Source organism: Chrysemys picta, chromosome 9 (genome assembly GCF_011386835.1).
Source record: "Chrysemys picta bellii isolate R12L10 chromosome 9, ASM1138683v2, whole genome shotgun sequence".
In the NCBI taxonomy this organism is placed as follows: Eukaryota; Metazoa; Chordata; order Testudines; family Emydidae; genus Chrysemys; species Chrysemys picta.
In genome coordinates, this window is record NC_088799.1 from 98,218,233 (window position 1) to 98,234,217 (window position 15,985).

The window sequence follows — 15,985 nt, forward strand, 5'->3', positions numbered from 1 at the left end:
AAGATAGATTTCAGATAGAAGTGGAAGCATGCATGTCCGTTAACCCAAGAGTTTTGGAATTCGAAGAGTTTTTGATTCCATGGCCATAAAGGACCTTTGTGACGATCTAATCTGACCACATATACAGCACAGAAAGTGACAGGAGGGCTTTGAAAACCAAATGGTCACCTCTCAGCCTGCATTTGTAGTGTTTGTGATGTTTCTCGCTGGTCAAGCAGAGATGCCAGCAGATGTGCCCCTCAGATTCTTAAGTTGAGAGACTAATGGTGGTCTCAAATACTAACTGCAATACAGAACTTTTGAGGGACCCTTGAAACCTGACAAATTGATTTTTGAGGATTTACACAAACTTTTCTCACCTTTAAAACTTCTGCCACCCGATTAGGATTAGAAGTGGAAATGGCAAGCGGTCATGAAGGGAAATAAGGAATTAATAGAACAGACAGAGCAACATGGGAGCAAAAAAATAAGTAAAACATTTTACAGCATCATCGATTTTTTTTTCGAAACGCTCCAGGGGGTTTAGCACTCTTGAAAATTAGTCCACTTATTTAGGTGCCTAAGTATAGGTTTTAGACTCTAGCATCAGGTACTTATTCTTGAAAATCTTGACTTGAATTCTAAAATGAGTTAGACAGTGGAGAGTCTGAATACCAGTAATACTTTGTGTGATAAGAGATAAGAAACCACAAATGTAAATATAGGTGTGAAGGCAAAAATACAGTCCCAGAATCAGGGCCGGCTTTAGGCCGATTCCCCGGAATCAGGCCCCGTGCCTAAGAGGGCCCCGCACCCGTGCCTAAGAGGGCCCCGCGCCTTAAGCACCTTTTTAATTTTTTAATTTTTTTTTACTCACCCAGCGGTGGTCTGCTCCAGGTCTTCGGCTGCACTTCGGCGGCGGGGGGTCCACTCCGGGTCTTCGGCGGCGGGGGGGGTCCTTCAGTGCCGTGGAAGACCCGGAGCCGAGTGAAGGACCCGCCACCGCCGAAGTGCCACCGGGTATTCGAATCGGGCCCCACAGGTCCTAAAGCCGGCCCTGGCCAAAATAAACAAATCCCCAGAATGAAGTGTATTTACAGTATTTGGGTTTAAAGGACTTCTGCTTTAGCTTTGTTTAACTCTGGGTATAAAATGTAAACACGTTGGAATGAAATTGTTTGTAAGCAATCTGATACTATAACTTTTTCTGTGTTTAGGTCTTTGGGTCCTGAAAACCTGCTGCTGAAGGGTTCTACTTTAAAAAATACAAAGAAGATTTATGGTGAACAGCTTTTTATTGGTAGTTCTGATGGATAACTGAATGAAGTTAGCAAACAAATCTAAATGTCTATCGTAGCGTCTAGTGATGGAAAACTCCTGTCTACACTGCTTCTTTCAGTGCGCTGTACATATCTCATGCTCATACACAAGTTAATGAATTAATTTTGAGAGTAAGATTTCACGAGCTACCGTGTCAGATGTTTAACTGAAATCTGAATATGTTGACCAGGATCTTCAGAAATTACTTGTGCTTTTTGAGAGCCCATCTTGAAACTAAAGCTGGGCGAATTTTTTTTGGCAAATAGAATTTTTGCTGAAAAAATGCTTTTTTTTCAGGGCGCCCGAACTTTTGAATTCTTTTTCAAATTTTAAAAAGAAAAAAAAAAGGGGGGGGGGGTGAAGAGGGCCAAATCGAAATGAAAATCCCCCCCATAAAAAGTCATTTTGAGTTGACCAAAATGTTTTTGAAGATTCAAAATAATTAAAAAATAATAATTTTGAATTGACCTGGAATGTTTTGGTCGATTAGAAATGATGATGATTTTTTTTTTTAGTTTGTGATGGACAAAATATTTCTGAAGAATGCTTTTGGTTAGAATCACAGCAGATTTTTTCAGCTCAGCTCCCAAACAAACAAACAAACAAACAAAATCAATTATTCACTCCGATCTATTTGTGACACCTTTAAAGAGGCCCAGCTCAGCACTTTCTGCCATGTAGGGACCCCTTTACAGTGTCTCAAGTTGCAAGTCCCTTTTGAAAATTATTGGCCATACACCCAGTACTTTATCTCCATCCACTAACACCTGTAAATCTGTCCAAAAAGCAGCAAAGTTTGTCTGGCAAAAATGTATCCCTTATCAGCTCCATACTGCTTACTGCTAAGGGTTCCACTATCCTTCAGGGAAATTAACTGAGCCGAGGTGTAAATGGCTGTAGCTCCATTGAAGTGAAGTGGATTTGCACCTGCTTACACCAGTTCTGAATTTGGTCTAGATTTTTCAGAGATTCTTTTTTCCCCCTTCCCCGTACTTGTTTCCTTTTACTTTTGGCAGGAGTTGGACTTACAGGATGCTAATTGTCAGTATCACATTCTGAGTGGCTCTTGTACTGTATCTGCTTTTCTCCTTACGTCTCCTGCTCTCCTTCCCCTCACTCAAGCCTTTTCAAAACAACAATCAGTAGTGCAATACATTTGTTTGCCAATTCCACGAATACCCTTGCATATATACACTTGTATGAAGCTATCTTTTTTCCCCGTCAGTTTGTACAAGCAATTGTGATAGATGAAAATGTTTGCTAAATTTAACAAACTTTGTACAGAAATAAATGTGTGCTCTGGGAAACTATTCGGGAGTTCACGCCTCTCATCAGCCTTCAGATGATTTATTGTGGCACTTGTGTTAGCATTATTCGATACCACTGGGGGTTCTTTGCTTAAATAACAATGCACAACACTTGGGCAATACCGCTGTCTGTGGATAATGAATCTAAAGCACTGTGCAAACGTTAATGTACCTCACTGACAAGTGAGAGGTAGGCTTGCAACTCAGAAAGGGAACGATTACAAGTGATGCTTTAATGTTCTGTAGGAGTTGCGGTTTATACTGGAATGGAAACAAAAATGGCTTTGAACTACCAAGGAAAATCACAAAAACGTTCAGCTGTAGAAAAGTAAGTGTGCTTCAGAAGGAGAAAAGTTTGTAAAAACTGTTCGTTTCTTTATGGGTTCATTTGTGCAGAAATAATCCCAGCATTTGCTGCCTTTTGTTTCCGATACACTCTGTGTAGAAAATCTGTATACAGGTCTGTCGCATCTTATGCACATTTAACATGCGCAATTTCAACTTTATGCGGTCGGCAAAAACAAAAAAAAGAGGAAAAACAACAATTTTAATACTGTACCTGTTGTGCGGGCGATTTCACCCGCCATTGAACTCAATGGGGTTTTGGCTATATGCGGTTTTCGCTTTACGCGCTAACCGCGGAACGGAATCCCCGCGTAAGATGAGACAGACCTGTATTGGGTTAAGCATGTCTCCTAAAAAGCTACAGCATTTAGTCGAACTTTTAAAAAGTATTACTCCAGGCTTATGCTTTACTGGGTGAGAAGTATTAAAAATCCTGGGTTTGACCCTAAAGATCAGGGCTGTCAAAAGCAGTAGTCTATAGAGTTTCCCTTTTAAAAATAAGAATAGTCTAACCCTGATTGCTTGCATGATTGAATATTAAAAATAGCTGCATGGATTTTAAAAATAAACCTATTTTTCAGATCAATCAACGCCTTCTTGATAGTATATTTATGCATCTTAGTGAGTAAAGCTACGGTGTGCACCACTCTGAAATACATCTGGCAGAGTAATCCATTTAATGATGAGCCATGGTATAACCAAAAGACAATAAAAGAAAGAGATACGTTCAAGGTAAATGGGGTTGTGTTTCAGGATCTCCTCCAGCCTTATTTATTCTGACAGTTTTGTTTAATCTGCCAACCCCTGTCTTCCCTGCATGTTGTTTGGAATACATACTAAGGAAAGTATTGTCAATCTCTTAGCTCCCTTTTCCCTTTTGCTTGTAATTATTTCCTGTCTCAGCCGCTCTGTGCCACTCTTGTTACTTATGTGCAAGATTGCTTGGGAGTGATTGGGCAAAACACGGCCGAGGAAGACTCGGATGCTAAAGCTCCTCACGTATTGGTGTTCTTCTCATATAGAACGTGTGTGCCAACTGTTTATGTTTCTAAATGGCTGCCTCTGATTTGCTGACAAAAGACAGATAAATAGAATTTTGGCCCCCGAGATATACTTAAACAGAGGAACACATGCTTGGTCCATATCTGAACTCCAGCCAGTTTTCAAACTCGAATATATAAATTTAGACTGGGGCCACTTTCATTAGGTGTCTAAATATGGATGTAGGTGTTTGAGGTTTTAAGTAGTCAGGCTTGAAAATGTTGGCCTGGTCTCAACTTACCTTATTTGCTATCAGAGTTTTAGGAGACCTCCTTGTGCTTTCGTTTACACCAGTTGTATGGTAGCGTAGCGCTCCTGACATCAAAGCAGTTTCTCCTGATTTAAACTTGTTTAAGTGAGATCAGAATCAGGCCTGTAGTATTTACAGAACGGTGTTTGGCTACAATGTTGATTAGTCCTTGTGGTTGTAAATAAAATGCCACCGTGAGCCCAATGCTCTTCAGTTATGCCTTTACAACTCCATGCGAGTCAGTGAGGTTGCCAAGATGTAGCTGTTTGTCCTGAAATTTCGCTCCGCTGGCAGTCACCCCCCCAGCCGATATTTTCTTCCTCTGATCTGGTCACCCTAGCAAGATGGAACTGAGAGCAGAATTTGGTCCATTAACCTTAGTTTTCTCAAGGGTTTTATTTTTCATACCGAGTTCTCTTTTCACCACTGAAGAATAAAATCTAAGTAGAACCTTGAATTTCTTGTTGATTATGTCTGTATCTGGCTGAATTGGATATCTGATTGGTACATGCTGCCTCTTTTTATTTTTCCTTTGCAGATCTTAAGAATGTTCACAGACTTCCTGTCATTTATGGTTCTGTTCAATTTCATTATCCCGGTCTCCATGTACGTTACTGTAGAAATGCAAAAATTCTTGGGCTCCTTCTTTATTGCTTGGGATAAGGAGATGTATGATGAAGAAATCAAGGAAGGAGCACTGGTGAATACCTCGGACCTCAACGAAGAACTCGGTCAGGTCAGAACATGCTCCCCATTTGTGCTAACTTAAAATTGGATGCATGGACAATGTAAAACTGTGCAATTCTTCCTTGGACTAAAACAGCTGTAGTGAAATCCCTCCTGTAGAACTTGTGGGCAGAACTTCAGCTATGAAGCTAATTTGGGCCATGGTGCTACAGTTTTGTGTCTGCTTTTAGTTTCATCTGGCTGCCTTCCATGGCCAGGGGCTGGTCTAGCAGCCAGGAATCACGGGAGCATAGAGGCATACTAGCCCTACCCCCATGACCGCAAAGGCCATGGGTAGAGTAGTTTCATCTTCTATCTGTGCTTTGCTTAGGAAACAATCGTCATTGATTGGCGCTTAGAGAGACAGATGGTGTTGTTTATTTTGCTTAGTTTCCTATTAGTAGGAAGCTCTGATGCAATATTTGTGGATTTAGATTTGTATATAATATGTAATTCCCTCCCTTCTGGTGGTCCTACTCACCATCCTAGAAACATCTACGTGCTTAGGGAAATACTCCAATATCCAAAACCTAGAGACATAAAAGCTCTGGAGTATTGATCCAAGTAGGGGATTTATGGCAGCGGTTCTCAGCCAGGGGTACGTGTGGGGGTTCTCCAGGGGGTACTTCAACTCATCTAGATATTTGCCTAGTTTTACAACAGGCTATATCAAAAGCTCTAGTGAAGTCAGTACAAACTAAAATTTCAAACAGTGACTTGTTTATACTGCTCTATATGCTAAACTCTGAAATGTAAGTACAATATTTATATTCCAATTGAGTTATTTTGTAATCATATGGTAAAAATGAGAAAGTCAGCAATCTTTCAGTAATCATGTACTGTGAAACTTGTATTTTTATGTCTGATTTTGTAAGCAAGTAGTTTTTAAGTGAGGTGAAACTTGGGGTACACGCAAGAGAAATCAGACTCCTGACAGGGGTACAGAAGTCTGGGAAGGTTGAGAGCCATTTTTATGGTTTACGTTACCATTAGGGGAAGTCTGTTAGAAGTGATATAATCATGCTCTGTTGTCACTGTACCAGATTAACATTAACTTTTTAATGAGAACATCTAAAGTAGAATTTAAAAACATTACTCTATAAATTAATTAAAACAAAGAGATGTCACACGTGGCTGTAGGGCAGGACAGAACATAAGAACGGCCATACTGGGTCAGACCAAAGGTCCATCTAGCCCGGTATCCTGTCTTTCGATAGTGGCCAATACCAGGTGCCCCAGAGGGAATGAACAGAATAGGGAATCATCAAGTGATCCATCCCGTGTTACCTGTTCCCAGCTTCTGGCAAACAGAGGCTAGGACACCATCCCTGCCTATCCTGGCTAATAGCCATTGATGAACCTATCCTCCATGAATTTATCTAGTTCTTTTTTGAACCCTGTTATAGTCTTGGCCTTAGAGAGAGACCTGATTGCTGTATTTGTGCCAGCACTGCAGCCTTCAGCAGCTCTGAAAAATTATTAGAAAGTCAGTGCTGCAGTAATTATCATTCTCCCTTATTAAAAACCTTTGTCTGTCTGCTAATCACTCGTCTGCCTGTCAAGATATAACTGTAACTATTTTTGATGGCAGTTTAGGTTGAGTGTGCTACTGTTTGCTTCTGAAAACCAGATGAGCTTATAAATTGCATGTACAATTTCTATTGTACATGCAATTTATCATGCAGTTTGTTTCCACATAGAAGAACGTCAAACCCTAACTGCATGTCAGTAATTTGTTTGCTTTCCCTGAATTAATTAAAAATTTAAAATTCTCTGTAAGCTTTCTCTGTGCAGGTTAGTGAGGAAAGTATAATTCTGGTAATCTTTCACTGCATGCATTTGATATGCAACTGCGTTACTACGGTTTTCTCTGCACTGCTGGGATTCTTAAGTAGCTAATGGTTCACTCTGCGCAGTGCAATTGATCGTACTGTAGTATACCCTACATTTGTTCCTGTAAAGAAAACATTTAATTTGAAACAACTATTAGCTAATTTAATTGCATTGTCAACATAAAACTCCCATAAAGCAAACAAATGGGTTTGTACTACAGCGCTGATTAAACAGCTGCCGTGCTTTTCAAAATATAGTTTACTTTGCCCGGTGTTATACTATGTGCTTCCTTGTTGCACTTTTCTCAGCTGGGACAGTGAAAATCAGTGAAATTAATTTCCATTTTCTTATATATAAAATCCCACTCATTTCCATGCTCTCAGACTTCCCCATTTGAGTTCAGGCATTGCAAAGGAATGTTTATTTGTTTAAAAGCAAGTGTTCAAAATGGAATATCTTTTCTTTGTTGGAAAAATGTATGGAAACTTTTTGTATTGATCAATAGGTTTGCTAAAAACTTTAAAAAAAATCGAAATTTTGGTCTTTTATATGTTGCTTTATTTGATTCAGTGCTAAGTACAGCACCGTCTGAGAAAGACCAGCTGGGGGAACAGATGGTTGAGGGGGAGTAACCAAGGGCCGTAAGACAGGTTCTCTGAGAGTTTTAAAAACTAAACAGGGCAATTGTGTAATGACTTGGAAGCAGAGGAGTTGTTCTGGGAATGGGTGCAATATTGTCTTTTCTTTGTATTAATATACCCTACTCCAAACTTTGAAGTCCAAGTTAAGCAAGTGCCAGTGGTTCTCTCCTGGATAAGGTTTTACTAGTTAAGTTGCCAGTTATTCTCCTATTTTCAGTGCCGCCTCAGCTTCTTTCTTTTAGACAACAATGAAAGCTGGGAGTGTAGCGAAGAAAAAGTACAGCAGTGACTTCCTCCCTTTCTTTTAGGTCGAGTATGTGTTCACAGACAAAACTGGAACCCTGACTGAAAACAGCATGAAGTTCATTGAGTGCTGCATAGATGGACACAAGTACAAAGAGGGCATTTCAGAGGTGGATGGGTTCTCTCACACGGACGGACCTTTGAAATATTATGGGAAAGCAGAAAAGGTAGAACTGGGCTTCGGTAACTTCTATATTTTCACTGTCGGCTCCAATTTTTTTTTTTTTTTTTTTTTTTTTAAATCATAGAATGTCAGGGTTGGAAGGGACCTCAGGAGATCATCTAGTCCAACCCGCTGCTCAAAGCAGGACCAATCCCCAGACAGATTTTTGCCCCCTCAAGGATTTAACTCACAACCCTGGGTTTAACAGGCCAATGCTCAAACCACTGAGCTATCACAATAACTAGAGCTGGGCACAAGTGTAAAAATTCAGACACCGATTTTGAACACCTCTAAGTTTGGCAGTGTTCAGAACCCACGTTTGGGTTCAGCCCCTTAGAGACACTTTGAAAATCTGGCTTCCTCTGTCCAATCTCTTCCATCTCCCAAGTTCAGGAGGGTTTGGATCTGAGAGTTTGGTTTAGGTTCTTTCTTTAGCTATTACTCTTGGACACTGTACCTTGAGTTTGTGTAGCAGTAATGTCAAGCGCAGGGGAGAGCACATATCCATTTTCAGGAATCGATCCCATCCTTTGTCTAATCAAGACCACGCTAAATAGAGTTGTAGCAGAAGTGTTCAGCTGCTTTGCTAAAGTGGCATCACAGCAGAGAACTAGAAGCATTGCACGTATTGCAATAAAATAAACGATTGAACCAGAGTGCTGATTTTTATTTTCTGCCTTGTTTGATCTTCATTTACCCCTGCATCCTGCTAAAATGAATTAGTGCTCCGTTACGTTTGAACACAGCTCCTTTCTGATTATGGGGCCATTAAAGATATCTGCCATGTTTTGCAAGAGTAGGGCTTTGCATCAGTGTCGTTGGCTCAGTTTCCCCTTCCGTCAGCTCTTGTGCTGTTTGGTTGCTACTCTCCATCTCTGAGGCAATTCAGTGGTGGTATATGCAGGTACATTTTCAAAGTACTGTGGGATGAAAGACACCATGTAAATGAAGTTCCCATTTAAGGGTGAGATGTTTCAAAGGTGGCTAACAGAGTTAGAATTCGGGTGCCGAACTTACATTGGTTCCTTTGAATAGTCCAACCTAAAAGATTGGTAATTCTGACCAAATCCCAGAAGTTACGATTCAGCAGCTTAACTAGAATAATAGTTATTTTTACTTTTCACTAAAAATTAATCCTGTCTGGTACCCCGGGCAGGAAAAGAAGCTGGTAACTAACTCATTTCCTGTATTTTGACTCTGCTTAGTGTCGAGAAGAGCTGTTCCTCCGTGCTTTGTGTCTGTGCCATACAGTTCAAATCAAAGAAGGAGACAACGTTGATGGATTGATAGTAAACCAGGAGCGCAGTACCTATATCGCCTCTTCACCAGATGAAATAGCTTTGGTAAAAGGCGCCAAAAAGTAAGGGCGTTGAGTCTGTTTTCAGAACTAAAGGTTTTTCTTACTCTTGTAACTAACTTGTGCCGTTGAGTGCGACTTAATGGAACCCAAAAGTTGCCCTATGAGTTTTTCATAATAAAATGTTCATAAGTCAGTAATTGACAAGGAGGACTGTAGAGTGTAGAAAGCACAATGGGAAAAACTCTTGTCTGGCCTGGTCCAGAGCCCACGGGAGTCAACAGGAGTCTTTCCATGGGTGGAATGAGTTTTGTTCCTCAGTGGGTTTTGGATCAGGCCCATAGCAGAGTTGTGCTTAATCAATATTTTTGCCTTTACTGAACAACTTCACAATAAGCAAAGGCTTGGTAATCAGAACTTGGACATCACAGTGTATTTTGGGGCTTCTCTTAAGTAGAATGGTGTCCCAAGTCGCTTGATTAAACAGAGCCGTACTGTATCCAAGTTCCCTGGGACGTTGGCGGGTTCTGCTGCATTGTAGACGACGCAGTCAATGAGTACTGCATGTGTATCAACGCAAAATTACTTTCTTTTTGTGCAGTGGCAAAAAACTCTAAGGAGACAAAGCAGCCCCATGAAGGCCACCTTTGTTAGCCCTTTCTGATGTACTTGCATTATCTTATTACTATTTGAAGGCATAATAGCAGACCAAGCAGATCTATTTTTGCCATGAATGTAACACAGTATGCACGTGTGTTAAGTCACATGGCCTATAGAGACCTCAGAGTTTTCTAGGATATGATCCACCTCTCTTTAAGATTGTAGAAATCGGGAAATGCAGAGAATAGCCTGGTGAACTACTGAAATACATGGACTGGATGCTGTAGCCCAGATCATGTTTCAGAATACGGAAATGAAAATGAGAATGTTACAAATGTAAATTCCGTAACAGTGTTTTCAATGTCTTTCTGTCCTCTTGTTTGTTGACAGGTATGGTTTCACTTTTCTAGGACATGAAGCTGGTTGCATGAAAGTACAAAACCAAAAGAATGAAATCGAAAAGTAAGCGCAGCTGCATTGTGGTGAGGAATATTGCTCACGCTAACTGAACATTCCCTGCCAAGTGCCAACTTGCACGTGGTTTTGATTAAACTCAGGAAAAATGGTAAATGCTGCAGGGTGGAAACAACGTAACAGGCTGTGTCAGACTGATAACTGCTCTGCATGAGAGCCGGTCCGAATTACAGAGCACCTGGCAGCAAAGAATTGGCTGAAAGATTAAATTGGTTGCCGCTTTTGCTGAATTACAAATCAATCAAAGCCTAAAACAAGGTGCTTTGACCATATCCTGCACCATGGTTTGAAACCTGGAAACTCTCTTGGGTCTGTGGATTGTTGTGATAACCTCCTAGGTGTTGAATGTATGAGAGCTGTTGCTACTATAAGCCTCAACCATACAAAGTTGAACCTTTGCGTAAACCTGCTCCAACCCGAACCCCTTCTTGGACTGAAAATAATTCGGCCTTACACTGCGGCAACTGCTCCTGTAAACCCCAAGGGATATATACCACTTGAAGGATAGAATACCTGGTCCGGCTGCCCTCCTAGATCTTGTCTTATTAGCAAGTTTAATTTCAAACTTCTCTTCATCTCCATAGAAAGGGAGGATGCGGAGTTCCTATTTGCTGCTCAACCAACCTGTTAGGCTGCTTGCCCTGATTGACAGCTGGGTAGTCCAGTCAGGACCTTCAGCCTCTGACCAGTCAGCTGGCTCAGGAAGGTCCTAACTAGTTTCTCCCACTTCCAGCCAACCTGGTGCTGTGTGGTTGCCAGCCACATACCTCAGAGCCGCAGCCAAGCATGATGCGATGTACCAAGCCTACATCTTGCTTGTTCACATCACCCTTGCATCAAGGAAATGGCCCATAAACAATTACTACAGGGAATCTCCAAACTCTGTGAATGCATGTGGAGCAGCTTTGTTAAATTGACAAGTATCTTGGAGTGGCGCTTGGTTTATCTTCAAGAAAATGAAAATAACATGTCCATGTGCATTCCTTTCAGGCAAACGCTAACTCAGCCCTGCTTTCCCTGAAATGCTCCAGCAGTTGTGTTGCTCTCTGTCTAATCACATGACTCTTCATGATGGTAGTGGGCATTGTTCACCTGTCATGTATAAATGACTTGTAGCTTGAATTCCTATACTATATCTTTAACAGCTGGCACCTGATACTTGCAATCTAGCATAGAGAGAGTTCTGCAGTTCATTCTTAGTATGTTCTTATGTCTTACAACCGTCTACTGAATATCATTTTTAATTTTTTTTTCTCAAATTTCTAAGTTCTGTTCTTTCCTTTTGAAAGGTATCAGCTTCTTCATGTACTAAACTTTGATCCTGTCCGCCGCCGGATGAGTGTTATTGTGAAAACCAGTACAGGTATTGTTAAAACAGTGGGTACCACTGTGGATCAAATCTATGTCTGCATTTACTCTTGTACTGCAAATGTATTAAAGATCTCGCATTGCAACACAGAAAAGCTAACCTGTTACATTTCATGGGCCTTAGCCTCACCTGCAAAATTCACTTGCACGCCACCCGAGTGTCCAAAAATCTCTCATTTGCACGTGCAAATCTGGTAACGGCATGTGCTTTTCATTGATTTGTACATGCACCCACTGCACTGGTGCATATTTTACAAGCTTAGAGGCACCTGCCCGTGAGAACTTGGCCCTTGAAGTGTGATAATGAGATCAGTGGTCATATTTCTGATAGACCTTTACTGTGCATGCCCAAGCTAACACTTCAGGAAAGCCCACGGCAGAGTCCTAGTGAGGCGGTTTTTCTGACATGCTTCTGATGCTCTATAAAAAAGATGTCAGTGTTGTTGGAATATGGCATTTGCCAGCATTTCCCTGGTAACATGACCATACAATTTTGTGCCATATTTGAGCCCAACCAAGGGATCTGAGCTAGGAAGGACACTTTTTTCTTTTCTTTTATGGATTTGAAAAATGATCCAATTGGTCATGTAAAAGAAAAATGTTTTTAGAGATCTAAAAGTGCCCAAAGAATTAGAAATTGGTGGCTCCAGATGCTTTTCTACATTCTAACTCCACCAGCTTTTTATTTTAAGCTGAAGTTGTGCTGGTTTTTAGGAGCTATGGCATAGCTTTGATCACTTTAGGGGAAGAATAATTACGAATGACAGCTCTTTCATTTAGAAGTGTGGTTTGCTTGCCACGCATGCTAACTTGGTTAAGACTTTCAATCCGTATGCCCATTGATGTGATGGACCAAATCTAGCCCTTGTGTAACCCTGATTTCAGTGATGTTACACCAGGCATGAATTTGTTGCAGTGTATTTGTGTGGCAACTAAATAATTCAAGGAATAATTGGGAACTGATTTGACTTGCTAGGCCATAGAAATGTGTCCTCAGAGCTGTTAATATCTTCTCTTTATAATATATGTGCATGCATCCGCCCACACCACAACTCAGAGACCTGAGTACATAGGATGTGGCATACTGTAATCCATTTGAAACAGCTGATAGATGGCAGGATCTAAAAGAATACGTTCCAAACAGTTTATAAGATGCTGAATTGAAGTATTTAGAAAGAATCTCTAATATAAACCACTGTAATTGGATATTCTTATGAGTGGATGCATCTATTTTTGCCCCTGTTTATTTTTCAGAATTGTAATTGATTGACCCAGTATGAGTGAATACAGAATTAATAATTTCCTCATGGGCTTTTCTATGGTGCTCATCGCTGAGTACCTGAGTGCTTCGCAAATATTAATGAATTTATTCTCACGACACCCCTGTGAGATGAGGGGATATATTAAGCCCATTTTACAGCTGCGGGGGCTGAGGCACAGAGAATATGGTCAAAAGTGTCCAATAATTTTGGGTGCCCGATTTGAAATGCATTGGGCCTCATTTTTCAGAACACTTAGCATTCTATAGCACATTATATGTTCAAAGCCCGGCTCCCATTAGTTTCAGTTGCAGCTGTGAGTTCTCAGCTCTTCTACAAATCAAGCGCAAGGATCTCAGATTGAGCATCTAGGAAATAAGCAACACATAATTTGTGACCACCTGTGAAAACCTTGGTTTAAGTGACTTGTTTAGTGTCACCTAGGACGATGGCAGAGGCGGGGTAGAGCCCAGTTCCCCAGGGCACTGTTAAAGCTCCTTAACCATGAGACCTTCTTGTCTCTTCCTGCAGTCCCTTGTCTCAGTCGCACACCTTCCAGCTGCTGCAACAAATGAAACAGGGAACCTACAAACAATAGCCTCCTTCACTACACAGCCCTGATTCATCCCCATAGTAGGGTCCCATGCACTGAATACAGATGGGGTCCTGTGGAAAAAATACGTGATCCTATAATTAAAGGCTGTATCATAATGCATACGCACAAGAGGGCCGAATTAAGGTGACCTAATTTGTCCCATTCCCTTTCCCCACCACGCCGTTGGCTCTTGTCCCCTCTGCATTCAAATAGGCAGCTTACTCCTCCATGCTGCCTAGATCCAGCAAGGGGGGGCTTTGAGAGCATCAGAAAGATGGGGTTCCCTGCTCTCACTGCTGGTACCTGGCATGGCCCACAGCAGCAGAGAGCTGCAATGGCAAGGAAGGTGGTGATGCTCAGCTCCAGGGGGAAGTGCGCCCAGCGCAAAAAGAATCTTTGGGGAAAGATTCTGTTCCCAAGGCACTAGAGCGTTCGTTCTCAGAAATGGCTGAAATATTCAAAAAATTCAGCAGACATCCACCGCCTGGAAAACTGCAACCCAAACGGATAGCGTTTGGAAAAGTTATAAGCAGCTGAAAGCATGGTCTTATACTGGGGCTTGTCGTCCTTAATAATAGGTGGCAACCTTGATAGGGTTACCAGGCATTACCAGCCCTGCCTGTAACAGCTCCATCTACAATCTTGCCATATGTCTTCTTTCCAGCTAAGTTTACGGCACATTGAAGACAATGGTCTTTAAATCTCGCTACACATTTTGAATGCTTCAATCTTCTTTTTAATTCTGTTTTAGGCAAGTTCCTCCTCTTCTGTAAAGGAGCAGACTCTTCTGTTTTTCCAAGGGTGCAACAAGATGAAATACAACAAACTAAAGTGCATGTAGAACGTAACGCAATGGTAAGCGTGTACACGAAACTAGGTTTGTGCTTGTTGGAAGGGAAGCCTTTCTCCGAAGATAAAGCTCTGACCTTGGGTTGAGGAAAATGTGAGCTTTAGTTCTTGTTGTTTTGAAGTCCATGTCTGACTTGTTTCCTTTTCTGTTCTTCTGGCTTCCAACTTTATTTAACTTCAGATCTACTTATTCGATCCTGATTCCTGTAGGATCTGATCATCTCCCAAGGAGTTAAAAACAGCAATAACAATAACATTTTCTGTCTTTTTTTTCCTTTCTAGCCTTGTAGAGAAATCCTTGAATCAGTTTCTAGTTTTGTTTTGTGTGTGTGCTGTTTTGAGAAGCATTTATCTAAATTGAGCTATATTGAGAAAAGAGGTTTATAGGTAGTTCTGAATGTGCTGAAGCTAGGGGCTTGTCTACACTACCGCGCAGTCGATCTAAGATATGCAACTTCAGCTACATGAATAGCGTAGCTGAAGTTGACTTACTTGGATCTACTTACCACGGTGTCTTCATTGCGGTAAATCGATAACTTAGGCTCTCCCATCGACTCTGCTTGCACTCTGTTGGAGTACTGGAGTCGACGGAAGAGCACTCAGTGGTTGATTCATCGCGTCTATACAAGACCCGATCTGGCGGGTAGTGTAGACAAGCCCTAGTATTCGTTCTTATCTCTTCTGGTTGGTCCTCTTCTTCTTATACTGCAATGCCTTGTTTTACAATTCCGTATTTCTCGTGACCTTATTACTGCTAAAGATGCTCAATTCCACAGCTTATAATACATATTGTAATATTCCATGTCCAAGGTTTGCCGTGTGTGGAGATTAATATATAAACAAAGAGGAAATGGTCCTTAAGATGTAGAATCACTTCTAACATTGGACCCAATCTTTGCAGGCACTGAGTGACCTATAGAAACAGAAAGTAAAAATTCTAAGGTAGGGGCTGTTTAAAAGGTGTTCTTTAGTGCACATATCCACTTCTTTGTTTCAAGGATGGATATCGAACTCTTTGTGTGGCCTTCAAAGAACTAACTCAAGAGGACTATAAAAAAATGGATGAACAGCTCAATGAAGCGAAAATGGCTCTACAGGACAGAGAAGAAAAGATGGCCAGGATTTTTGATGTCATAGAGACCGACATGCATTTGATAGGGGCTACTGCTGTGGAAGACAGGTAAGATGGTGGCAAGCAAGCAGATGAAATATGAATGCCGTAGCTGTTCAGAATGGCGTAGCCTTTATCTCCCTCGGTCTGAAATTACCCTGAGAGTAATTTCAGGACAATGAGGGAAGGGTGGGTGAATGACCAACGTGAGACCATTGAGCAGTAGTCTGTGCCGTGACAGTCCACCATGGTGCTTATTGAAAGCTGTGGGCTGATCCTAAGAAGACGCCAGAATGTCTAAAGCAATTATTTCATGGCACGTCCCACAACCAATTGCCTATTTGCTAAAAATATACTGGTTTAAACAGTAAGTACTCTTAACATTTTAATCGATAAATCCTACGTTTTCAGAAACGCATGCAGCATTGTGCCCCTAATTTATGTACCAAACTCATACCAATTCAGGTGCGGTCGCAGTAACTATATGTGTAAATTAGGCTGTCGTTTATTTTTCACTCTGCGTT

General features: G+C 41.2%; 1 protein-coding gene across 9 annotated transcripts in view; it reads left to right on the forward strand.

The window, feature by feature from the left end:
* ATP11C (ATPase phospholipid transporting 11C) overlaps window positions 1–15,985 on the forward strand; it is a 117,991-nt gene that overhangs the window by 72,659 nt on the left and 29,347 nt on the right. For all 9 annotated transcript variants that reach the window (XR_010590302.1, XM_065556717.1, XM_005294606.5 and 6 more), the window contains 10 exons: window positions 1,197–1,261; window positions 2,853–2,934; window positions 3,533–3,683; window positions 4,781–4,978; window positions 7,751–7,912; window positions 9,114–9,268; window positions 10,196–10,267; window positions 11,569–11,642; window positions 14,253–14,356; window positions 15,349–15,530. Coding sequence is in view for 8 of the 9 variants with exons in the window: in XM_065556717.1 (XP_065412789.1) it covers window positions 1,197–1,261; window positions 2,853–2,934; window positions 3,533–3,683; window positions 4,781–4,978; window positions 7,751–7,912; window positions 9,114–9,268; window positions 10,196–10,267; window positions 11,569–11,642; window positions 14,253–14,356; window positions 15,349–15,530 (1,245 nt within the window). In the remaining variant the exon portion in view is untranslated. The remainder of the gene's footprint in view (window positions 1–1,196; window positions 1,262–2,852; window positions 2,935–3,532; window positions 3,684–4,780; window positions 4,979–7,750; window positions 7,913–9,113; window positions 9,269–10,195; window positions 10,268–11,568; window positions 11,643–14,252; window positions 14,357–15,348; window positions 15,531–15,985) is intronic.